This window comes from Ursus arctos, unplaced genomic scaffold (genome assembly GCF_023065955.2).
Source record: "Ursus arctos isolate Adak ecotype North America unplaced genomic scaffold, UrsArc2.0 scaffold_15, whole genome shotgun sequence".
Taxonomy (NCBI): Eukaryota; Metazoa; Chordata; class Mammalia; order Carnivora; family Ursidae; genus Ursus; species Ursus arctos.
This window is the reverse complement of record NW_026622819.1, coordinates 48,577,671-48,604,454: the sequence shown is the minus strand read 5'-3', so window position 1 is coordinate 48,604,454 and position 26,784 is coordinate 48,577,671. Positions and strand designations below refer to the sequence as shown.

General features: G+C 45.7%; 1 protein-coding gene across 1 annotated transcript in view; it reads right to left on the bottom strand.

Moving 5' to 3' along the window:
* Positions 1–2,490: 2,490 nt before the first annotated feature.
* Positions 2,491–26,784, bottom strand: part of ADRA1B (adrenoceptor alpha 1B) — a 49,236-nt gene continuing 24,942 nt past the window's right edge. The window contains exon 2 of the mRNA XM_026510888.4: positions 2,491–3,112. Within this exon, the coding sequence (XP_026366673.1) occupies positions 2,505–3,112 (608 nt within the window). The 3' untranslated portion in view covers positions 2,491–2,504. The remainder of the gene's footprint in view (positions 3,113–26,784) is intronic.

The window sequence follows — 26,784 nt, the reverse complement described above, 5'->3', positions numbered from 1 at the left end:
TGATAGGCTATGATGATCATGTCCGTTTAATAGATGGGAAAACAGACCGGAAGAGGCAGGGGGTGAATTGCTCAAGGTGAACAGCACCAAGGGTTGAACCCAGGTCCTACTGACTCCAAGTCCCACGTGCTTGCACTAAATCTGTGATTTTCAAACCTCATTCTGTGGAACCCTTGGGTGCTTGGGGCAGGCCAGAGGGAGGGCCTGAGGAGGAGGGCAATCAAGGGATTGAGGCTCAGTTGTCCTTTTCCTTCTTCACTCTGAGCCACGATTATGTCAGGAGTCTGTGTAAGGCCTCTTTGAAAGATCTGTGTTGCTAACAAAATGTTTTCAGAGAGCTGCTCCAAACTGTTCCTTCTTCCCTGGAAATTGGGTTAGGGCTCTTCTTTTCCCAGAACTGTTATCTGTATCAAGGTAGGAAGACACCCGCTCTCTGTTGGAGGATGTACTCAACCTCAACATGGAAGCACAAGGGAGTGTAAAAGGTACTGGACAGGGAGGCAACAGACTGGGGTCCTAGTCCTAGTTTAGAGTCACTTAGTCAAGTTATTTACCTCAGTCTCCCTATCTGTAACGATGAGGGGATTGGCCTAGATAATTCTGAAAATCCAGTTTAGCTCAAATAGCCTGTGCACCTGGGGTATCATGCTTGGTTCATGGGATCTTAAACAGGGATGAGTCATTTGAAACTGTATAAAAATATTATTTATATACTGCATTTTTTTTTTCTGGAAGGAGAATGTACAGCTTTCATCAGAGTCTCAAAGGGGTCTCTGATATAGGACATCTAGCTTCTCAGGACTTCCCTTCCTTTCTTTTTTTGTCAGAACTGGTGGGAGATATTTCTCCTTTTGGGGGGTTTCAAGTTGTAAGAATGGTGTGAAAAAGCTTATTTGCAGAAAGGAAATGAGGAAAGATAAGCAGAGCTAAAAGATGAAAGCTAAATGAAAGAGTCAGAGCCTTCTGAGCAAGCTGACAATCTTGTTTAAGCTCCTGGATGCAACCATGCCTGATACCCCTACATGAACTATTGCTCCTTTTCACTAAACATTTTCTATTCAATCACCTATAGAATAAATGATTGATGCACTAACATTATTAGAAAAGTCTCCTGCCGTTTGAAAAAGTATGAATCTCAGCAAAGAAAAAGCAAAGTGGGAAGAGAAAGGGAGTAGGTGGGTGTGTTCCTGTCTTGCTTTTTTTGCATTTCAGGGAAGAAAAATGCTCCATTTTGTTCCCCATCCTATATTATTTATTATTATTATTACTATTATTTTAGCAAACTGGAGGCTTTTAGAGACAGAAAAGAACTTAGAATCAATGCCATCATTACACAGATGGGAAACCAAGATCCATAAAGGGAATGCAACTTTCCTGAGGTCACACAGTGAATCAATGAAGTTACCTTCTCCCACGTATGCGCCACCTCTCTGTGTGACTTTCCTCAGTGATTCTTTCCCAGGTAGGTTCCTCAGTTAGCAGAGCTTATGAGGCTTTTTGTGCTCATGTATGTTGCTTGGTCACATGGATCCATATCTTACCCAAAAAATTCTTTAGTCTGGATTTCTTTATCTGGCTGGTGGACATAGGTAAACAATGGAGTGTTTGGCCTAGGGATGCAGGGAGGAAGTGAAAGGAGGAACCAAGCCGTCTCTCTGCCTGAGTCCCATTCCCTCTCAAGTGACAGGCCCACCTACCGCCCTGGCCACAGAGTGACAGCTAGGATTGGGACCAGCTAGGACCAGGCCAGAGTTGCCCAGTGTTGACCACAGCAGGAGGATCAGATAGGGCTAAGGGTCCAAAGCAGGCACCAGAGCTCACTTTGAGCCACAGGGTCAGATATGTTTAGCCTTGGAGGGCAGTTAGGCAAGGGTTGAAATGGGGCCAATGGGCTCCATCACAACTATTGCCCAAGGGACCGATGGGACTGACGGGGACAAACCTGAAGGGGAAGGAAGAGGAGACTCCAGATCCTGCCCACCGCCCCGTTCACAAACTGCTCAAAGGCGCACAGGAGAAATGACCTTTAATGTTCGATTGGTTTCCAACCCACCCCAGTGCCCTCATTCAGTGAAGTACAAGGAGGGGCTTGAGAGGTACGAAGTCACGAGACAAACAGCGCCCCCGCTGCCTCCCGGGCGCACACTCGCTCTGCCCCCGCGCGGGCGGCGCCACACACGCACACATGCAGACCACACGGACACCGCACAGACACACGCACGTGTACCCACGGTTAAATACATGTACAGAGGGACACTTTTGGATATGTACAGAGAGAGAGACGGAAATCCCGGCCGGCGTCGGGTCCCCCAGGCTCTCAGCATGCTCGGCCCAGCTCTCCGCGCTGTACCTGGCACCCATGCCCCTGCCAGAAAAGCAGCTGCCCCTCTCCCCGCCCCCCTCCCCCCCGGTTCCCCAACCCGGGCCCGCGTCTCCGGGCGCCGACGCCCCCTCCCCCCCCGCCGCCCGCCCTCCCCCCACGATGGTTTCCTCCCCCGGGGGCCCTAAAACTGCCCGGGCGCCAGGGGCATGTTGGTTTTGAAGCCCGGCTGCCCGTTGGCCACGTCGGTCGCGGCCTCGCAGCCGCCGTTGCTGGCGCCGCCGTCGTCCCCGGGGCTCTCGGGCTCGGTCAGGAGCTTGAAGGTGAAGAGCGGGCCCGAGTCGTGGCGGCCGCGGCGACCGGGGTGCTCGGGCGCGGGCAGGCTCAGGAGCGCGCCGGGCGCCTTCCACTCGGGGAAGGCGCACAGCTCGACGGGCGGCGGCGCGCCGCGGCCCAGGTAGCCCGGGCTCGGCGACGCCGAGGGCAGGGTCCGCTGGCTGCCGCTGAGGCAGCTGCCGCTGTCGTCCAGCGAGTCCTTGCGCGACTGCGAGCGCTCCAGCGAGCCGCCGCGCGTCCACGGCCGGTAGGTGTAGGCGCAGCCGCCCAGGCGACGGCGACGGCGGCGGCGGCGGCGGCCGCGGCACTGGCACCCGAGGATGCGCACGAAGGCGCGCTTGAACTCCTTGCTGGAGCACGGGTAGATGATGGGGTTGAGGCAGCTGTTGAAGTAGCCCAGCCAGAACACCACCTTGAACACGGCGTCGGGGGGCTTCAGGGTGGAGAACAGGGAGCCTGCAGGGGGAGGGGTGGGGAGGGCACAGGGGCGGAAAGACAGACAGCGGTTCGTGAGTATCAGGCCCTCTCCTCCGCGCGCTCCGCCTAAACGCCGCCGCCACGTCTTTGCCCCGGCCGCCTTCTCTGCCTGGAGGGCTCGCCTTTCCAGCTCAAAGTGAGCGAATCCGGCATTGCTTCTTAGGGCCAATCTTGATAACTTCCGCTTCACCCCTAAAACCTTTCCTGGTCTAGCTAACTAGCCCCTAAGCTCCCATTTCTCTCGATTTCCCAGGGCAGCGCTTCCCGCTTTCTAACCCAGAGATAATAATCGTCACCTGCGTTGGCACAGCTCTTAGGTCGGAAGCATTGGGCTAGGCGCTTAGCTCTATTATTTTGTCCTACAGAAAGGTCTTGAACCTGACGCCAATTTATTTCCATAATAAATATGAAAAGTATTAAGGACCTAAATGGGAAGGGTAAAACTTTAAAGGTAAAAGAAGACAATGTAAAGGACAATCTTTTTGATCCAAGGGTGAAAGAAAAACGACTTAACACTTCAGAAAGATGAACTCTGGGGCAAGGATGGGAGAAGATATTTCAATGTTTAAGGCAGTCAAGGGATCGATATTTAGAATGTATAAGGAACTCCTGCAAATCAACAAGAAAAAGAGCATTCCCAGTAGAAATGTGGGCAAAGAAAATGAACAGGCAATTTACAGAGCAGGAAACCTCAGGGCTAATGAACATAAGCCAAGATGCTCAAAATATTAGGGGGTCAAGTAAACTACAATGAAAGCCGCAAAGAGATACAACATATCTGCTCAGCGGGCAAAAACAGGAAGCTGGAGAGTGCTAAGTGTAGGCAGGGTTATGGGAACAGGGGGAGCTTTCTGCACGGCTGGTGGTGGGGACACAGGCTGTGAAGGGCTACTGAAGACTGGCACCACCTGGTCTCATTAAGTATGTATGCAGACCTCTTGACCCAGCACTTCTGCTCCAGGGCATAGATCTCAAAGAATTTTCACACAGGTCCATAAGGGATATGAATGAATATACTCAGAGCAGTGTTGCTTATGGTGACAGAGAACTGGAGAGAACCTAGATGTCCCTCACTGGGAATTATGGAAAAGTAGAGTGGGGTAGATGCCTAGCACAGCCATTGTGTCACACTTAGAGCCCTGGATGGCATGTCCATATAGCAATATGGAAAGATTTTAAAAACATTCTTTATGAACAAATAGGAAACAGAATGGAGATTTATGACATAATATTATTTAAGTAACACACCAAACAACCACACACATTTTGCAAAAACACTTCAAATAATGTCAAACACAAAATTGCTGCCTAAGGGTGTAGGCAGAGGGAAATGGGAATGAAAGGAAATAAATCAATAAAATAAGAGAGAGGCTTTACAATGAGGTGTTATGATGGAGAAACATGATTAACTCACCCCTCTAATTTCAGAGCCAAAAATATTTTATGGCAATATTAAATTAAAAACAATTTCCATTTTAAATGCAAGGCAACTAAGACTTGGAGAGGCTAAATGACTTGCCCCAGGATACACAGCATGTTGGTAGTATAGCTAGGATTTAAACTAAATTCTGTTTGAATACAAAATATGTTTTTTCAGTGCTATTTATAATACCCTTTGTGGAAAAATAAGAAAATATAAAAAAGCAAAAATAAAAAGATATTTTGAAAGCACACATAACTCCCCAATGCAAAGAAATCACATTTGGTGCATATACCTTCAGATTTTTTTTTTCTGTTGTATATACATCTTTAAATGTTTTGATAAATGCAATTATACTTTACAGGACCTCCCTCCCCTCCCTCCTTCCTTCCCTTCCTTCCTTCCTTCCCTCTTTTTTTGTTATTTCAAACCACGTTCCTGGGCTCCTGGTGCAGGGCTAAGCCAGGCAAGGGTTTAAACTTAGAAAGAGTGTTATCCAGGGGCGCCTGGGTGGCTCAGTCAGTTAAGCGTCTGACTCTTGATTTCGGCTCTGGTCATGATCTCAGGATCTTGAGATCAAGCCCCATGTTGGGCTTCATGCTCAGCATGGAGTCTGCTTGAGAGTCTCTCTTTCCTTCTCCCTCTACCCCTGCCCCTTTTAAATAAACTCTTAAAAAAAAAAAAAGAGGACTACTCATACCTGTATGTAAGTGCTAATTATACAGGTACTCTTTCTTTTCTTTCTTTCTTTCTTTCTTTCTTTCTTTCTTTCTTTCTTCTTTCTTTCGTTCTCTCTTTCGTTCTCTCTTTCTTTCTTCTTTCTTTCTTTCTTCTTTCTTTCTTTCTTTCTTTCTTTCTTTCTTTCTTTCTTTCTTTCTTTCTTTCTTTCTTTCTTTCAGTTTATTTGAGTAATCTCTAAACCCAATGTGGGGCTCAAACTCACGACCCTGAGATCAAGAAGTGCATGCTGTAGGGCCTGAGCCAGCCAGGCATCCAGCTACATGGATTCTTTGCCCAACTCAGGGGGAAACGTGGGAGTGGGCTAGGTTCCTGGTTTGCTTTAGGGGAGGCAGATGAGGGTGCCACTTCGTGGTCTGATTTGTGACAAGGCTGGCACCATTAGGTTTTCATCCCACCCACCCAGATAACTCTTTTGGATTAAGACGCTGTATGGGAGGCCCCAGCCGACGTGCACATTTGGCATATGAGCACCTAGTACCCATGACCGGATGAGTTGTCTCTGTCCATGGCGATGTTCTTGTTTCTGTCATTGAGTCTGAAGGGCAGAGGCACTGGCCTTGACAAATGCAAAACTGGAGAATAATTTTGGGAGAAGTGGAGAGAAGGCGGAAAAGCTAGGAAACCTTGTGCATTACCCTGGAGGGTAAATGCTGAGGAGTGTGTGGACGGGCAGGCACACCGCCCTAATGAGGACACTTAGGGTCCGGGGCTGGGGATGCATAGACAGCCATGCAAAAGTGAGGAGATCAAGAGTAGGAGAGCTTGCTGAAAACAAACTTGTAGCTTTGCTTGCCAATCCCATTGAATATGATAGTAAAATATAAATGGCTTCCTGGGAACACATCCTTAGGGACTGGCTTTTAAAGGATACACAAACGACAATAATGCTAATGGCTAATATTCTTCAGAACCACTGTTTATATTGTGTGTGTGCTCTGTACAGGTCTTGTGCTAAACCCTTTATACCATCAGCCCATTTAACTGTCCTTTGATGAAGGTACTATTGACAATCGCATTTTAGGGATTGGGACACCAACATATGATAGCAATAGCCGTTTACATTTTTATACACTCATTCTTTTGCTCATTCATTCATTCCACAAATACTGAGTTCCTGCTAAGTGCCAGGCATGAGGCCAGGCAGTGGGGACACAGAGATGACTTGGGGTGTGGCCTCTGCCACAGGGCAGCACACACACAAGCAGGGAGGCAGATGCGTTAATAGGTCATTGCAACAGAACACAGATGCCATCATGATAGCGGCATAAATGTTACTCTGTCCCCCTAGGCCCACGAGGCACTTCTTTCTGGTTCTTCTTCACCTCCGTCATACTGGAAGCCCCTTATCAAGGATAAAGATGGGCCGGATCTTTGCCTTTATTTTCTTACAAAGTATTCTTCAAGGACTATGGCCCTGAGAAGTATTCAGCCAAAAGTAAGGGGATGCTGCTGACTTTTTTCATAGCATTTATTTATAGCCACATTGTGAGTTTGGGCTCCCTGAGCTACTTGTTCCTCTGAGAAGAAGGTCATTCTCTGCTCTCCATTCTTTGCCTGCCTTTGTCACCCTTCTGCCAATTTAGGCAGCGTGATCCTGTGGCTTGAACACAGGGTGTGGGATCACTCAGACCTAGTTTTGAATCCCTTTTTTTGTGCACTGGATGTATGACTTAAGAAAAGTTAATTGGCCTTCTCAGACTCCATTTTCTCATCCATAAATTGCGATAGTATCTGTTCCATTGGGTTATTTTGAACACATGAAAATATCCATGTAAAATACTTGACAGGGGGATAATAAATAATAAATAGTGGCCATTTTTCCAAAAAATACTTTATATCCTGGCCCAGTCAGGAGCCTTCTCCAGGAACTCTGCTCTGATGAACCCCTCCCAACTCACACCGACTTCTTTATTCTGTATTCCACAGGAGGTATACAATCGCCTGTTATTCTGTTACTTTACTGTGTGCCTGTTCAAGCTGTAAAGCCGTCCCAGGGCTGTCTGAGTCCTTGCGCATCGCTCAGACTTTAAATTCCTTCTGGGCAAGAACTACCTCTTCATTTCTTTTCTTTCCCTCTCCAGATTTGCATATTTTTATTTAAAAATAACAGATGGAGTGATGAGTAGAGGGATCACAGAGGATTTTTAGGGCAGTGAAACTACTCTGTATGATGTTATAATGGTGGATACATGTCATTGTACATTTGTCCAAATCCATAGCACGTATAACACCAAGAGTGAACCCTAATGTAAACCAGACTTCGGGGGACAATAACGTGTCAATGAGGTTCATCCATTGTAACAAATGTGCTACTCTGGTAGGGGCTGGTGATGATGGTGGAGGCTGCGCCTGTGTGGGGGCAGCGGGTGTATGGGAAATCTCAGTACCTTCCTGTCAATTTGGGTGTGAATACAAAACTGCTCTAAAAATAGTCTACTAAAAAACCTTACTTGGGGCACCTGGCTGGCTCAGTCGGTAGAGCATGCGATGCTTGATCTTAGAGTTGTCAGTTTGAGCCCCACATTGGGTGGAGAGATTATTTTAAAAAATACAGTCTTGGGGCGCCTGGGTGGCTTAGCCATTAAGCATCTGCCTTTGGCTCAGGTCATGATCCCAGGGTCCTGGGATTGAGCCCCGCATTGGGCTCCCTGCTGGGTGGGAAGCCTGCTTCTTCCTCTCCCACTCCCCCTGCTTGTGTTCCCTCTCTTGCTGTCTCTCTCTGTCAAATAAACAAACAAAATCTTAAAAAAAAAATAAAAAAATAAAATCTTAAAAAAAAAACAGCAACCACCTCACTTACTTAAAATAAAAAAGCGAGATATACTGACTTAAAAAAATCACATTACAAAAAATTCTATATAATATAAAGTAAAAATTCTTCTCCATTCACAGTTTTATTTTTATTCTTTTAGATTTGTTTAAATGGGGTCATACATGTACCTTTCCCCAAATTTCTTTCTTCACTTAGAATATGTATAAGACAGGGGTGCCTGGGTGGTGCAGTCGGTTAAGTGTCTGACTCTTGGTTTCAGCTCAGGTAGTGATCTCAGGGTTATGAGATCAAGCCTCACATCAGGCTCTGCGTTCAGAGTAGAGTCTGCTTGGGATTTTCTCTCCCTCTCCCTCTGCCCCTCCCTCCCATGTGCTCGCATATTCTCTCTCTCTAAAGTAAATAAATAAATCTTCACATATATATATGTTTATATATATGTGTATATACACACACACACACACACACACACACACACACACACACATATTTATATAAGACATTTCCCCAAGTCAGGACATTCATCTGTCTGGATATATACTAGTTTGACTTTCTCCAAACTTAACTTTTTTCTAATGATAGTCAAGTAGTGATTTCTGATATTGGCTGTTACAAACTGTAGTGATGAAAAACCTTATGCATTTTGCTTTTTGCATGTTTGAATGTTTCTGTAGGATAAACTCCTACATGAGGAATCACTGAGTCTGTGGCACATTTAAGGACTGACAGCTGGCCAGATTGCCCTCTGAACCAGTTGTACCAATTTTCCTTCCCATTGACTGTGTATGATTGTGATATTTTCCCTACAACTCTGCAACTCTGGCTTTGGTCAGTTTTTCATCCTCGCTTGTCTGAAAGCTGAATAGTGACTTTGCCCTCTCGTTCGCTTTGCCTTCTGTTTTACTTTGTCCTCCTGCAGACCCTGGTATTGCATGCCCGCCCTGAGCAAGCCCTCAGTGACTTCTGATAGGGAGTGTCTTTCCTCATTAGAATTGGACTCCTTAGGATAGAATCCAGGCTCTCTTACCAGCAGCGAAGTGACATTGGTCCAGTTTCACAGTGTCTCTGAGTCTCAGTTTTCTCATCAGTAAAATGGGGCTAATAATGGTACCTTGCCTCTGGGTTATTTTGAGAATTAAGAAGATAAAACACATAAAGTCCTTATTAGCACTCAGGGTACCAGGAGCCTGCCACACAACGACGTTGCATTAATACTAATTAACCAAATTCTTTTTTTTTAAGATTTATTTTTTTTTTATTTTAGAGAGGGAGAGACAGAGCACGAGTGGGAGGGGCAGAGGGAAAGGGAGAGAGAATCTGACGGAGTCTCCGCACTGAGAGCGGAGCCAGACTCGGGGCTCGATCTCATGAGCCGGAGACTACGACCTGAGCCCAAATCAAGGGTCAGATGCTTAACCGACTGCGCCACCCAAGCGCGCCAACCAAATAATTCTTATTCTTGTCCATCACCGATTGGGCTGGAAATCTAATCACAGGAAATCTGTATGTGGGACCTATGTTTGGTAACTCGATGCATCATTCTGAGCAAGTTGCTTTGCCTTTCTGGGCCTCACTTGCCCTCCTTTAGTTGATGGGTTTGATCTGGGTTCTCTCCAGCCTTAATATTCAGTCTCCATGAAGCCAGAGATGAAAGGCCTGCCCGTCCTTGCTGAGACGTGCCCTATTCTCTAGACCCACCACAGAGGGGCAGTATGTGTCAAGGGCTGGACCAGCGGCCTCTGGGATTCAAAGCATATTTCTGCCCCTTCTCTCCACCCACCCACCCCCAGGCCGCACAGAAGATACCGGAGCTGAGGGGTCCTGTTGGCTATACCGGCTGGTCCGGATGCAGCCAAGAAGCTGTCATTAGGGAAGCTGCTGAGCCTCTCTGGTGTGAAAGAGGGTCAGTGACAGGGATCTTTTCTCCTGGGCACCCAAACAGACCTTTGGGGGCCCAAAAAGCCCTGCGGAGAGGGAAGCAAATATCAAAAGGAAGTGCGGGTTCCTGGAAGCCTGCTGTCTCTGCTTTAGGTCAGGGCTGTGTCAGCGTTTTTGACACGGCCACCAGGTCGTGGGGCACGTCCTGGAGTCTAGCTCCACTTCTCCTGCTCATGAAATGCAGCGATGCTCCTTGCCCTGCATCTTAGAATCCTGACTTGACAGGGCTGGGAAACTTTCCTTAATGGAAGCTCAGTGAGGGTGAGGGTCTTGCTCAAGGTCACTCAGCTGGTGACTAGCAGAACCACTGGCAGAACATGTTCAAGCATCATTCATTCGATAACAGACTTTTATTGAGGCAGTACAGGTCAGTGGTTAAGGACCTGCTCGGATGTCGGAAGTAGGTAGATCTGGGTTCACGTGCAAACTCTGGCTTCCCAGCTGTGTGGCCTTGGAGAAGCTGCTTGAGCTCGGTGAGGCTCAGGTTCCTGGAGAATGGGGACAGTGATAGTTCTTTTCTGTGTAGAGGAGATGAACTTGGGCTTCGTAAGTGCCAGGCATGTGGAAAGCACCCAATAAGTCCAGCTATTCTGATGGCTTCAAACTCGGCCACTGCTATTACTACCGGTGCTGCTGTTAACGCTGCATTAACTGCTGCAAAGGCGAGGAATATATTATATATTATATATATATTATATATATAATTATATATATAACATGGATGTGTTATATATATATTATATATATTATATATATAATTATATATATAACATGGATGTGTTATATATATATTATATATATAATTATTTATATAACATGGATGTGTTATATATATTATATAGGCGAGGATTATATATATATATATATATTAGGCGAGGAATATATTATATATTATATATATAATTTATATAATATATATAATTATATATTATTTATATATATTATATATAAATATAATATAACGCTGTATTAACTGCTGCAAAGGTCCCCTGTGCTGACCGAGTGTGGGGACTCCCACCCTACTGCTCCGCCCAACACAGGCCCAAGGATGGGCACAAATGGTTCTCCAACATGCCGAAATTGCATGCAATGCTCACTCGCTTCTCTGGGGAAGAATCTGTCTCAAGTCTGGGGCTCCCTCAGCGCTGGTTGCCTAATGTTTTTCTGTAGATCAACTCACTTTTGATGTCTAAACTGAAAAATTTTTCGGAAGCTTTCTGTCATTATTTTTAAATCGGCACCACTTGTTATAAATAGAGTGTCATAGTAGAGAAAAATATGATGAAAAATGATATTAGTATCTCTGGATTGCTCTAGATAGTGGTGGGCCTGATTTTTTCCAAAGGGAGATTAGCTGGGATTGCAGGGTATTAACTCCTTGCTAAACTAAGAGGAATTCCACTTTGAGGAACTCAAGGGACTGGAAGAAAAGTGAACAGGGAAAAATTTTCTCACGGGAGAACCCAGCCCGAGGCATGTGGTAGCTGCTGAATAAATATTTGCTCAACGACCAACTGATCGACTGAGTGTGTGATCCAGTTTCTTGTGCCATCTCTCGCTGTCATTTCAAGCTATCCTGCACACCAACTCAAATCCATAGTGAGTTTGAGGAGCTGTCTAGGAGCAGCCCCGGGAAACTCGGTGGCTCTACTCTGATGCCTCCTGGTGGCCTCCTGCTGAAGGCTTTTAAGCTGATCCAATGGGACAACACGTCGTCAGGACACTTCTACCTGGGTGGGGAGTGTAGGAAGTAGAGCTGGAGGAGGGGACAGACAGGGTAGCAGATGGGCAGTGAGCCCGCCCACGCCATTTGGGTTTTGCCTGCCTGAGCGCAAGGGCGATTTAGAGGGATTGGGAAGTGTAAGGCTCAAAAACCAAGGCTGAGCAGGATCAGCTCAGGGAGAAGTATTTCTTGGCTGGATGTGGTCCCAGTGGGTCATCCTTAAAATGCCATTCAACAAATCAGAGCAGTGAACACAAGGTCTCAACCCTCTGTGAGCCTCGTCTTCAAAACCACAGGGTGTCTTTGTGGAATAGTAGCTACCATTTGACAAGCTCTTACTCTGTGCCAATCACCGGGTAAATAAATGCTTAAGCTTTGTTTTCTTTCAACTGCCAGTGTTCTGCAGCAGCCCAGCATGGCTGTGCCGGGCGCAGCGCTAGGGGGCGCCATTCCACACGGTAGTCTACAGCACTTCTAGGTGACTGTGGCCAACCTGCACGCGCCCCCTGGAGACCATGACCGTTACACTTGGGAATGGAAGGTGAGTTGCTGGATGTCACAGAGCCAGTGGGTGACAGAGTTAGAATTTGAATCCAGGCCGCCTTTGACAGAAGCTGTCAATCACCACCAATATAGTACATGGGGAGACAAAATATGCATGTGGATGTGGATAAAGGACTGTAGGATACACATGGAAGGAGACGTCAATAGTGTTTATCCATGGGTGGTAGAATCATGGGTGAATTTCCCCTCTGTGTGCTTTTCAGTGTTTTCCAAAATTTTCTCCATAAACATGAATTACTTTTGTAATTGGGAAAAATCCAGTGAATATTATTTAAAAAATAAGTAAACCAAAAAATACTGTGCTTATTGGGTCCTTGTTATGTGTCAGCCAACTTTCCTAGACTCTATTTCATTTAATTCCCACAATAGGCTATGAGCAAAGTGAGATTACCCTACTTTTAGATAAAGAACTGGAGGTCCCGGAGCACCTGGGTGGCACTGCGGTTAAGCGTCTGCCTTCGGCTCAGGGTGTGATCCCGGCGTTATGGGATCGAGCCCCACATCAGGCTCTTCCGCTATGAGCCTGCTTCTTCCTCTCCCATTCCCCCTGCTTGTGTTCCCTCTCTTGCTGGCTGTCTCTATCTCTCTCGAATGAATAAATAAATAAAATCTTAAAAAAAAAAAAAAAAAAAGAACTGGAGGTCCAGGTGGAGGTGACACTTGCCCAAGGTCCCCCACAGGTAATAGGAAGAAAGAGGTGTGAAACGAGAACTTTTGTTGTTAAGCCCAGTAGCCTCCTTTGTTAGTTCCTGGGGTGCCCAAGGGCACCCTGCCCTTATCTCCTTCCTGCAGGGTAGAAAAGGGGAGCCCTTTTTATTTTTACGTATTCCTACATCCACAGGCCTTCATTAAACATTGGTTGGAGGAATGACCAACAGGTGGCCTTGGAGGTGCCCCAAGGCATGGGGACCTAATGCAGCATGTATCAGGTCCACCAGGGGCTGGGTGGCTTGTAATGTCCCCTGGGCACTGAGATTCCAGGACTCTATGATTACAGATTTGATTTGACTTATTTCACAGCTTCAGACATGCTGATGACCTCAGGGAAGCCAGTGGGTGGTAAAACCATTTTGATCAGCTTGTAAATCGAGTGGAACTCCTTTTCAACATGGCTCTTGTTAGGAGCATTTAGCTATACCTACAGCCAAGCCAAGCCTCCCCAGCTGAAACAGTTTGGCGCAACAAAAACTCAAAAAATTTGAAATAGTTGCTAATTCTTTCAGCACCAGTTTTACAAAGGAGGTTTCCTTGGATTTGGAAATTCCCTTTGAGGTTTTCCATTTTCATTTGCCACTTAACCCTGGAAAAAGATCATAAAGTTGTCCAACAAATACAATATCTTTGGGGCCAACAGACCCATGCTAAGTTTTAAAGCAAACGATGAGACTAATAATAGTCACCAGAGCCACCATTTACAATGACCTAGGAACCAGGTATCAGGTACTAGGTTTACACACATTTGCTCATGCAATCCTTCCGGCAGCCTTGCTGTTACTGTATCTCATTTACAGGTGAAGCAGCTGAGGTTTAAGAGATTAACAAAGTCACATGTCTAGTGAGGATTAAAATCCAACTTTGAAGTCTGGGTTCTTACTCATTGTTTAATAATAAGAAAAAGAAGCTTCTATTCATTTCCTTAAGCACCAGGCAATTTCTCCCTCAACTGGGAACAATCTCTCTCTTTGCTGAGTTGTCAAAGCACTTTATCTGAACCCAAAATACGGCATTTATCCCTTTCTACCTTGAATTACAGTGGCTGAGGGCTATGCCTCATCTCCTCTGATTAGACTGTGAGCTTCTAAAAAAGAGAGCTCATGTCTGATTTTTCTCTTTCCCTAGGGCCTAGCACAGTGCCTGACACATGACAGGCACTCAGCCAGCATGTGTTACAGGAATGATAACAGTAATACAAATCATAAAACTGAAATATGTTAGCCCCTGGCTACTCAAAGTCAGGTTCACGGGCGCATGTTACAAATGCAGACCCGCAGTGATCCAGTTAGCCCCTGGCTATTCAAAGTCAGGTTCACGGGCACATGTTACAAATGCAGACCCGCAGTGATCCAGTGAATCAGGATCTGCTTTTTTAACCAGGTCCCGAGGTGAAAAGCATTGTCTTAGCTCATGTTACAATTTTATTTTAAAATTGTTTTCCTGGGTATCTTGGGATTTATGGATGAGCAGCAGCTGGGCTGAGAGCCACCTCACCAGCGGCTCCTATAGTTTATAGGATAAAGTTCAAACTGCTGAGGCTGGAATTTAAGACCTTCTCAACTTGGCTGCAATGGACCGAATCTTCACAACATGAGTTGGCTTTTCCGGCTCCTTTCCCTTTATTCACACTGTCCGCTGGTCTGAGATGCCTTTCACGCTCCCCTCCTCCTCTCCATCCTTTCCAGGCCAGGCTGAGAATCTTCCTACGCATAGCTCCACGCTGCGTGGCCTCCTCGGAAGTGTAAAAGCAAGAGGAGGGAATGAACAGTCCACGAAGACCTGCTAAGACCCAGGTGACCCGCACACCTTGCCTAATTTCACCCTCGCAACAGGCAGGAGGAGAGGGGAGTTCTCTAATTCTCAATTCTCAAAGACAGATGTGGAAACCGAGTCTCCAAGGGAATGGAACTCACCCAAGGTCACACAGCCAGTAAATGGCAGAGCTGGGGTTCAGACCCAAATCTGTCTGGTCCTAAGCTGGGTATTGCCTCTGAACTCTTAGAACACCTCTTGGGTGGGGGAAGTCTAGAACTGTTTACTTGTTATTTGTCATGGTGTCTTTACATCTGTTTTATCTGGCCATTAAGATGCCAGGATCTAGAAACCAAGAGTTTTATGTCACTTTACACTAGTGGTTCTTAACCTGCCAATGCTGGTTATGCAGATAACTTAGTACCGTCATTTGAAAGGCTCACAGGCCCACTGAATCCCATCCATGGGTACCCAGGAGGTATACCATCACCAGATTAAGAGTCTTTGCTGTTCGCTGCACAGATTTCTATCATAACAATTGCTGGACTTAGCTGAGAGTCTGTCTCCCTTATTTACAAGATCCTCAAGTCTATTACTCGTCTTGGTTTCTCTATCACCTAACACTGCACTTGCCTTACAGCGAATGTGTAAAACATTTGTTGAGCATATAACCTCCTCTTCATGTGCCTAGGCCAGTTTCAGGTTCACAGGAGGTGCTGAATAAATGGTTTAGGAGCGATCCCCTTGCTTATACCTTGCTTCCTTCCTTTTCTTTCTTTCTTTAAGTGGTAACCACATGCCAACACCCAATTCAGTTCCCATCTTCTTCCTGGAACCTTCTCCGACTGCTCCTGGCCTCTTCTTTATTTCCCATCAGAACTGAGTCTGCAGCACATAGATTAATATGGGATGCCATTCTTAAGGGATGTGCCCCTCGTCTGCTTAGGCAGCGTCAAAGCTGCTTGAAGATGGGGTCTCGGTCCTATACCTCTAGCACAGCACTGGGCATGCGGTCAGTGCCATCGATTACCCACTGATCAACTGATTGGCACATTACATCCTCCAGGAGGGAAGCTACCTCCTGGTGTAGGCCCAGAGTTGAGAGCAGATGGGATGCGATGGTTTCCACAGCACTTAAGAGCCCATCTTTGATGCCGAACTGAGTGTGTTCCATGCTTTGACCTCACTGGAAATAGCAAGTTCCCTGAAGAATGCTTTTAGAAACTGAGTATTAGTGGGACCTATGTGAAGGAAGTTATAAAGCTTTATAAAGGGGCATAAAAAGGAGACAGGTATAAATGGAGAGACATAGCTTGCTTTAGTGCCAAAAGTCTCTATTCAAGAGAACTTCAGCTCTCCCCAGGTTAATCTGTAAATTCGAGACAACCTCATTAAAATGCCAACAGGAGGGCTTTTGTTTGTTTTTTTGGGGGGGCACTAAATGATCCAAATATATAGAAGAATATGGAATGTGGAAGAATAACCATGAAAAAAATCACCAGGTCGATTGAAATAAATAAAGAATGGTGGTATTGGGAAGATGGTATTGGTAAACGTATTCCTACAGATATTAAAACCTATCATAAAATCACAGTAAGTAAAAAAATACCAGGGGTGCCTGGGTGGCTCAGTCGGTTAAGCGTCTGCCTTTGGCTAAGGTCATGCTCCCAGGGTCCTGGGACTGAGCCCCACATCAGGCTCCCTGCTCAGCAGGGAGTCTGCTTCTCTCTCACCCTCTGCCCCTCCCCCTGCTCATGCTCTCTCTCTATCTCAAATAAAATCTTTAGAAAGGTTACCAGACCAGAAAGTGCAAGAAAAGGCAGATAAATCAATGAAATTATATAGTTTAGAAAGAGAGCCAAATATCCATGAGAATTTTATATGCCATTTCAATTTTTATGTAGGCAGTGTTGGGACACCAGGCTGGCTAGTTAGAAACAAATAAAACCGGATTCCTACTTTATTCCTTAATCAAAATAAACCCAGATGCACCCAAGATTTTAAGTATAAGAATTATTAAAATATTAGAAGATGTAAGTGAATATTTTTGAAATTCTGAAATAAGAAAGGACTTTTTAAGGATGACAGAAGTTCAGGATCTGTAAAGAAAAGCATTGATGAGTTCGCCTAGACATTTTGATAAGGTTACAAACTTTGAAAACAAAGTTAAAGGAAGAATTGAGAGAAATATTTGTAATTCAAACAGTAGTAAAAGGAGTAATATTTCCAAGACACAAACTCTCTTTCAAATCAATCTCAGAAAAAATAACTCAGTGGAAAACAAAGCAAATCATTATGGATAAGCAAATAACAAAAAATTAGTACTACAGACAGCCAGCGAATTAGTGAAAACATAGTAAAATTCCTTTACAAAATAAATAATGTAAATTAAACAGCTGCAAAATATTTCAGGACTATTAGTTTGGAATATATTAAAATATTGCTTATGCTCAATTTGGCAAAAGTGTGGGGAAACAGACATCATCGTACATTCTGGGTGGGAGTGTAGATTTTGGGTGGAAAATTGGCATTGTCTAAAAAAGCTAAAATGAGAATAGCTTTTGATCTAAGTATTCTATGTCCAGGAATTTATCTTACAGAAGAACTCTTAAAAGAGAGGAGAGATAAGAGTACAAGGAACTGCAGTAATGTCACCCCCAAATAGGAAATTACCTAACTTTTTAACAACAGTGGACTGTGAAATGAGCCATGTATCATCACACGATGGAAAATGACACATTATTAAAATGGTGAGCTAAGTCTACAAGGGATGATATCCATGACAGAATTAACTAGAAAGAAGCAAGTTTCGGAAAACAATGCCTTCTGTGATCTGATTTTTATAAAGAAACAGTGTGTGTGAGTGTGAGTGTATGTGTGTGTGTGTATGGTGAGTGTGCATTAGCGTGTTCACAGAAAAAACAATTGTTCTTAGCGGTTATTTCTAAAGGATAGGTTTACAGGAAGACTTTCGCTTTGTATTCAGAATTATTTTTGCAATGAACAAACATTGCTTTTGTCATGAAAGAGACAGAGCCGGAGAGATGGGGGGGAGGAGGAGGCGGAGGGAGCGGGAGGGAGAGAGAAAGGTTGAGCATATAGGGGAAGGAAAGGGCCAAAGTATGGGGAGTAGCTGTCAGATCATCACCTTTCTGGGCTCCCAGTTCTTCACACATGCAGTGAGGGGGCTACCAGGCCCCCTCCTTCTCAGATTCCAAGCTTTGGGTTCACTTGGTTTTAGAGTTGGAATGAAAATGAGGGGAGAAGGTAGGGACAGAAGCCTGCAGACAGAGGGTCTCTGAGCCCAGAACAAACAGCCCGTGCACACTTGCTCCTTCCTTCCGAGGCACATGTGAGCCTGCCGCTTGGCGGAGAGGCTTGGTGTGTTTGGATGAAAGGCTCCATGAGAGAACAGGGACAATTACTGGCCTTGGGGAATCAGACGGTGAAATGGCGAGATTGGGCCACTTAGGCCATTAGTCTCCTTATGAGGCCTTTCATCCCTTCCCTCAGCAGCTGTCTGCCAACTTCCCTGCCTTCCTCTCTGTGACTCATCCCTCTGTTCTGTCCTTTGACTGGTGGTAATCAAAACTGTTCCCTATTTCCAAACTCACGTTGGGCCTGGGACCCATGGACAGCACTGTGTCTCTTTTCCACTTGCATGGTCTTCCCTGCAGGGGCCTGCCGCCTTCAGAGCTTCTCAACCACAGAGTGAGTGGTGATGCTTCTCCGCTGTCTCTAGGCTGTCCTGTCTTTTCTCCAGAGCCAGAGCCCCTCTCCTGCCTTTGCGCATCTCGAGAGCTAGGCACATTGCTAGCCTCGTGAATATTGTATAATAAAATTATTAGTCTTTGCTGCCGAATGCATGCCACTCTCCAGATTTTTGCGAAAGGGGATTTTATCTTGCTTCTGAATCTAGGTTCACAGGCATGCCGCAAAATGACCCTGAAATTCCAGCCCTTTCTCAGAGCTGAAAGGCCCCTCGCTGCTAGGAAAATTTCCAGGTAGAAGTGCCTAAAGGACAGAGAGCTGGCTGGGTTTGCTGAGGCCACATGAGAAGGTTTTCTGGGAATTTCCATGAAGACAGGACTGGATGGGTTCAATATTTACGACTTGTATGGTGCACTGGGTGTTATACACATCTAATGAAGCATTGAACTTTACATCAGAATCCAGGGATGTACTGTATGGTGACTAACACTATATAATAAAAAATCATTAAAAAAAATTTACAGCTTGTGCTGTTTATATATGTGTAGCCCAGATGTCAGCTGGGAGACTTCCTGCTCCTTGAAAGCGAGGTGGGATTATCTTGAGTGTTGCTTTTCCTTAACCTAGTCAAGTCCAGAATCCTCACTCAAAGTCTCTGGATTCCTAGCACAGGGCAGGAGGACTAACTTCATTCCAGCCTCTCCTGCTTCTTGGGCTCCAGAGCCCTTGAGAGCCTGCTCTGCTTATCCTACCTCGAGGCAATCATCCCACAAGAGGAAAATCACTTGCATCAACCCTTTGAAGCAATACTTCATGCTGGCTCCCTGCTCCCCTCCTCGCCCCTCCCATGACAGCTCCTCTCCTCCCAGATTGCTCCAAGAGTTCCAAATTCTTTGCTTTTTCTTTTCTTTCGTTCTTAAAGTGAGCTTTTCTCTTCTGTCTTGCAGTTGGTTTGATATGAGCTTTGTGGAGGGCAGCGGGGAGGGGACATTTAGGGACGGTGATAGAGGGAGATGGGTTTCACTTTCCACCCTCAGCTCTAATTAAGATATTTCCCAAAGACAGTTCCTTTCCTCCCAGAAAATCTAGATTTTCAGAAAATACAATTTTCTCCATCTCTTCCCATGTGAATCAGCACTCCGTTCCATCTGATGTAGGTCTGTAGATTACGGCCCCTGCTTTGCTCCATTTCATAGCAAGTCTACTGAGCACTTCCCAGGTACCTGGAGCTGGCTGAGAACTTAATCCAGGAGATTAACATTGACTGGAGAAGCAAGGAGATTTCAACGATGATTTTATTCAGTCCCCCCAAGCCACGAGGTGCCCATTTTATGGATGAAAAACTATGGCTTAGAGTGACTTAGGAAATTGCTCAAGATTACAGACTGGAGGAGACGGGATTCACTTGTAGGCCTGACACCAGAGCGACTGATCTTTCTGCTACATCAGTGATGATTCCCACAGACCGGAGACTCGTTATTTCCCTGGAACATTCGGTGTGAGGGTGCCTGGAAGAAAACTGGGAGGCGCTGGGTATGTGGAGGCACGGAGAGATGTGTGTGGGTGATGGTTCGGGAAGGAGGTGTTATTTGACTTTGCTACTTTCAGAGAACTTTCCTGCAAAAAACAATTCCTTCCTCACACGTTTGGAGGAGCCAGGAACTGGAAAGGCAAGGAGAAGTGCAGTGAGGTTGCAATGGCCGTGAAGCACGTGTGTTTTATTTTATTTTATTTTTTTATTTTTAATAATAATTTTTTATTATGTTATGTTAGTAACACGTGTGTTTTAGAGAGCTTGTAACTTAAGGGTGTTTAGTCCTTGAGAAGAGGCCCGACTTCCTACCCAGTGTCCTGGTCACAGGGAAGGTGGAGAATGCCTGCTGACTCTCACGATAGTTAGAAATGGACTCAATCTTTATGATGGTTCCAAAGAAAAGACAGAAGATGGTGGTGATCCGAATTTAACGACAACAATGACCACAGCAGTTTCCACCTACCAAGGCAAGCGCTGCGTCTAACCCCTGATGTGCGTTAGTTCATTCAGTAGCCAAAACAACTCAATGTGGGAGGTACAGCTACTGTCCCTATCTTCCAGGTGTTGAAACTGAGGCTGAAGTAATTTGCTCAGAGTCTCAGAACCACGAGATAGTAGAGTTTTATTGCAACCCACAAGCACTTGCTCTCCGCTCATCTGCTGTTTTGACTTTGTGAGGCAGGCCACCAAGAAACCAAGGACGAGAAGAACATTTTAAAAAGTGGAGCAGATTCCGCAGGGGCGTGTGGGGTGCAGGGGGAAACAGAAGAGCCATGTTTGGGTGTGAATAGACTAGTTTTCAGATGACTCATCTTCTCTGCCAAATCCAGGAGGAACTGTAATTATTTAGAATTGAAAAGTCATCCTTCTGCCATCTCCTGGCCTTATAAGAAGTCAGTCAGTCCCAGGGGCCCAAGAAGGTGGGGAAGAAGGGATGTTTAAACAGATTCTTCCGTCATCTGCAGGGGGGCAATGCCAGGAGCAAAAGTGAGAGACTAGGGCAAAGTTTTCATAGGTTGGAGAAAAATAAACAGAATTCAAAAGATGGAAGGAAGCTGTAAAAGGCAGAACAGCCCCTTTTTCCATCAGGACTCCGACCAATATTTCTGACAAAGATGTGGTGGTCTTGTGCAAAGTGAGACCCCAAAGCTGGCCACGGCTGGCGGCAAGGCCAGGCCAGCTCAGGTGCTAGGTTGAGAAGCAGCCTGCGTTCTCCGTGTGTATCTCACATGGTTTGACACCCCGACCTGTCCATTCAGATGGAGCTAAATTTTCCACGGGGTCACCCCAATGGGGCAATTCACTTAAGGGCGCTAATTCCTCTGCCCACCTCCTTCCTTCTAGGCTGGGACCAATTAGGAAGATGTCACTGAACTCAATGGATCATTATGAAAAATGGTCCCGTTACTTCTAGAAGCATGTGCTCAGGCCAAGGAGGGCTCCCGGAAAAGCCTGCCTGGCAAAGCGGCATTCCCAGCAGATGCATGGGCAAGGCCCTGGCCTTCAGGTCTCCTCCCCTCTTGTCCTCATCTGCTGCTTGTGACAGGAGCCGTCGGGTAGGGTTGGTGGTTTGACTGATCTGGGACGAAGCTTTCCAAACCATAAAGGTGCAGGGGGGGAGATCAGGAAACATGGCAGCCTGTGAAGAAGCCCGTTTTGCAGCAGGCGCCCGTGCTCGATCCTTGGAGGCTGTGAAGTGCATGGTGGAGGCTGGCTGGGGCTGGCCCACGCATCTGCTCTGTGCTCTCCCTGCTTTGCTGGAGGACAGCGTGACCTCGGGAAAGAGTCTTGACCGGGGTCCCTGCCTCCACCCCCAGCGTGGCAAAGTGTCGTGCCTGGGCATCTTGCTGCCGCCTCTTCTGATCCGGCTCTGTAGGCTGCTGGATGGTTAAAAAGAACAGCCTGGTCAACCAGCATTTGACTGGGTCTGCTCGTCCCGTGGTTAGTTGTAGTTTCAATGTTGCAGTTGTATCAGTCCTCTAGGAAGCACAGCAGTTCTTAATGGTGTCCATGCAGCCCTGTAAAATAAGTGGTTATTTGACGGGCACATGTGCATTTTCTGTGTAGCTGCTTCATAAATTCGGTCAGATTCTCAAAGGGTTCCATGTATCAAGAAAAGGATAAGAACCATTGATTTAAAGCAAATCGATGTTTCCGTCAGGAGCTGGGTTGCATGCATGCTCTAAAGAGCACAGATCAACTGTAAGGAGTGTGGGCTCCATTTCTCTAATGAACAGTAAAAGTTAATAGTGCCCTGTGTTGGCGACCAGGCAAGCAGATGGGCATTTAGACTCTGATGGTGGGAGGATTAACTGCGGTATGCCTGCCGGAGGGCACTTGGGTGATAGGATGCAGAGATCTTACAATTTTATGTCTTTAGTTACCTTGAAATTACAGTTCTAGAAATTGATCTTAATGGTTAACGGCACTGGCTCTGGAGTCATTGTGTATGCCACTGTGGGCAAGTGACTTAAGCTCTCTGGACCTCAGTTTACTCATCTGTAAAATGAAGGTAATGTTATTTATCCATCTAGATAGTAATACACGTAAAATACTAGTACAATGCCCAAGACACAATAAATATCAGTGATTATTATTTAGAGACAAGGATTTTATTGTCACATTATATACCGTAAATGGAAATCAGAAACAACCCCAAATATCCAACATAAGTGACTGGTTTCATGATCCATACAACTCAACTAGTAAAGATTAAATTAGTGGGTGTCATCGGAAAAATGTTCATAATATATCAGAAGACAAAGCAGTTTGCAAAATAGTATGTATTATACCCATAGAAAAGTGGCTGAAAAAGTACGCATTAAATATTTCAATGATTATGTTGGAAGGGTGGCTTTTTATTGTCTCCTTTTTAGTTTTTTATGTCTTCTAAATTTTCTACGACTAGCATTATGACTTCTTGTGATAAAGACAAAACTAACCTCAATAAAAATAACTTTCAAAAAAAAGATTTTATTTGAGAGAGAGAATGAGCGGTGGGTTGGGGCAGATGGAGAGAGAGAAGCAGACTCCCTGCTGGGCAGGAAGTCCAACATGGGTTCAATCCCAGGGCCCTGGGATCATGACCTGAGCCAAGGCAGACGCTTAACTGACTGAGCCACCCAGGCGCCCCTGAAAGTAACTTTTTTAAAAAAAAGGATGACTAAACTGAGTTGAGAAACTGTGACCTTGAGTAGTCATTCCTGTGAGGGTTCCTTTCTTCAGGTCTGAAATGAAAGTTGTACCTTCTTTCTTTCTTGAGAGAGGGGCAACTCAAAGGACAGGGCGAGCGTGAGCGTGCTTTGTGAAGGGTGACACTTGGCCCACTGAACCAGAGTCGTTCTCCCAGAACAGTCTGCCTTGTCATGCAGGACCCCTAGGCCCAGCTCTCTGGACTTGGAAAACCTGCGTCTGGCTCTGGGCTAAAGTCCTGTTATGATTAACTCTGGAGAACTTGGTATGGATTGAGGATGAAAGGTACAGAGACTTTCAGCTACGAAAATTAGTCTGCAGTGAGGATCCCAAGTTCAATCTCTGTGAAACCGACGGGCAGGTGTGGCCATGCTTACTAATTAGGCAACCGCAATGTAAATTGATCAAATCAATTCCCTTCATGACGCAAAGCCGAAGAACCCAGGGACAGCTTGATCTTGGAAGAGCTTCCAGAAAGCCAGAGAACGTGAATCGCTTCCCAGAGATGTTAACATGGTTAATCTAGATTGCTTTGTTAATTGTCGGCTCCCTTTCAATAATGGATGATATGGTGACGCAATGTGGCTCCCATGTCCCACGCGTGGCCAGGCTCTGGGTTGGGAGATGTAAATTGCGCTCATTCATTTCTTTCCTGGATTTACAGCAAGCATTAAACTTGATCAGGCTTAAAGAGCCCTTGCTTTCTGGAAAGAAGCAAAGTAATAGCCAGGGTTCCCATTTCACTTACGAATAGCTTCACTGTTAATTTGAAAGTCAATGTATTAAGAAGGAATGTAAAAAGGAAACCATTAGAAGAAATGAGGCTTATTGCAGCAACCTAGTGTTGAGACCAGCATTTTCAATTTATTTAGTACAGATCAAAGGAAGGAAAACAAGAAAGAGGCTGCTGTGGCGGAATGAAATGAGTGTGGAATACAGGAGCAGACAGAAAAGCTCAGCTCTTGTCACTTTTCAGCCCTGAGAACGTGGGGCAATCATTTCACTTTCCCAAGCTTTGGTTCTCTTTGTTATACAGTGGAGACAATGCTGCCATCTTCATAGGGTTGGGCAGGTTAAATAAGATAACATATTGAAGCCTGGGCTCGGTGGCCGGGACGTAATGAGTGCTCAGTAGATACTAGTTCTTGGTCAGTGTCCTGTCGCCTGAACGAAGCCCTGAAATCACGTCTTCGTTCTGTAGGACAAACTCCTGTATGCTAGGCCTGCTGTGCTCCTGGACTTCCAGACTGTTCTTTTTGACAAGGCAACTGGCGGTCTTTCCAGAATTTGAACTATGTGATTCTTAAGAGGGGGCTTAACAGAATGTGGGACTGGGAATTTATGTTAAGTTTGAAAAAAGCATATTCAATATTATACTCTAATATTTTATGTGAAACCCTGTTCACAGGGTTGTGTTCATAATACACAACACAAAATATGAAGTGGGAATCTTGGCTGGTGGTATATGAATCTCTAATTGCAGAGGGCATGCGACTTTCGGTTTAGATAAAGGGGGTCACGGGTTAAGCCAGACTGTGAAAATTGTCATTCTGGCAAAACACACGTGGAATGCCAGCCCGTGACTGGAAGGGAGCACGTGGGGAGCCCCTGGGTGAGGGTGTGGGTAATCTTTTCTTTCTTGTTCTGGGTGCTGCTTACACGGATGTGGTCATCTTGTAACAGCAGAGAGGATATTACCCTTATGACCGGTGAGTTTTCTGTGTGAGTATCACACGTCGCTACAACGTGTAAAGAAAAGTAAGTGATGCACCCTTGGCACACGTTCAGTATGAGATGGGACAAGGCCTCAAGATGTCTCAAGTCAACCTATTGAGGAAGGTGGGAAACCCACTGTAAATCCTAGATGACACGTGTTCTTAGATGGTCTAGGCTTCTTTCTTTCTTTCTTTCTTTCTTTCTTTCTTTCTTTCTTTCTTTCTTTCTTTCTTTCTTTCTTCTCTCTCTCTCTCTCTCTCTCTCTTTCTTTCTTTCTTTCTTTCTTTCTTTCTTTCTTTCTTTCTTTCTTTCTTTCTAGATTTATTTATTTGAGAGAGAGAGAGAGCACTCCAGGGGAGAGGCAGAAGGAGAGAGAGACAGAGAATCCTAAAGCAGACTCCCTGCTGAGTGTGGAGCCTGATGTGGGGCTTGATCCCAGGACCCTGATATCACAACCTGAGCCAGAATCAAGAGTCAGCTGCTTAGCTGACTGAGCCACCCCCATGCTCCTGGTCTAGATTTTCATGTGTAAGAACAGAGCACACTCTCAAGCTGCCTTCACCTCTCTCCTGGACCACTGCTACAGCCTTCCCAATGGCATCCGTGCCTCCACTCCTGAGCCTCTACAATCCACTCTGTTTATCCACCCAAGTCTTCAAAAAACACAAACCTAATTATGTTACTTCCCTTTCCAAAACCCTTCAGTGGCTTTCTATTGCATCTATTGAAAATTCTGAGCTCTTCTTTTTTTTTTTTTTTTTTTTTTTTAGATTTTATTTATTTGAGAGCAAGGGAGTGAGAGAGCACCAGTAGGGGGGAGGGGCAGAGGGAGAGGGAGATGCAGGCTCCCCACTGAGCAAGAAGCCCGATGCAGGGCTCTATCCCAGGATCCTAGGGTCATGACCTGATTCGAAGGCAGACGCTTAAATGACTGAGCCACCCAGGCACCCCTCTGAGCTCTTTATCATGACCTACAAGACCTTACCAAATGTCCATGCTATCCTTCTATCAGGCATCCCCTATCACCTTTCTCCTGCTCTCTCTCTTCACCCCAGCATTCTGGCTGCCATTGTTCCTGCTCAACACACCAAACACATTTTTACATCAGGGCCTCTGCATTTCCTATCCCTGCTCCCTGCAGTGCTTCCCCCCAGATCCCTGCAGGCCTGGCTCCTTCCGGTCTCACTCAGCTTTCCATCCAGGGCCTTCACCAGCCCGCCCTCCCTCCCAGTGTTCTTGGACTTTCTCCTGATCTTCACCGCCTGTCCCTCTCTAGCACACACCACCTCATTTTATTCCCTCCATGGTCCTTGCAATGACTTGATACCCTATGGTTCCTTTGTATATGTGCTATGTGTCCGTGTGTACCCCCAAAGCTGGGAGGCTCAGGAAGGTGGGGACTTTGTTGTCTTGTTCACTTTTGTATCTACACTGCTTACAAGTGCCTGACACCGAGTAGTTACTTAATAGAATCTGGCTGTGTGATTGTGATAAGCCTCTCGATCTCTGACCTTCGATTTCACATCTGTAAAATTAGGCTACTAATAAGCCTCTCCTCCCACTCCTCGGGTTGTTGTAAAGGTGATAGGAGAGAAAGTATGTGAAGCATTTAGCTCAGTGCCTGGCACGTTGTACAAATGGTGGTTGTGCCCCCTGGGTGCTAATTGCAAGGCTTTGTCAATCTTACAGCCCCTGGAGGCGTCTGAATTAGTTATCCTGAGCAAAAAAATCATCCTTTGTGAGGGGCACTTGGGTGAAATTGTAATAAGGCATGTTGATAGACCAGCTCTCCCAACATTGTTCTGATGTTTCTTTGGCTGTTAGTGATTCTCTGTGTGCTGTGCGATCATTGGCTGAGTAATAGAGACCTTGTGTT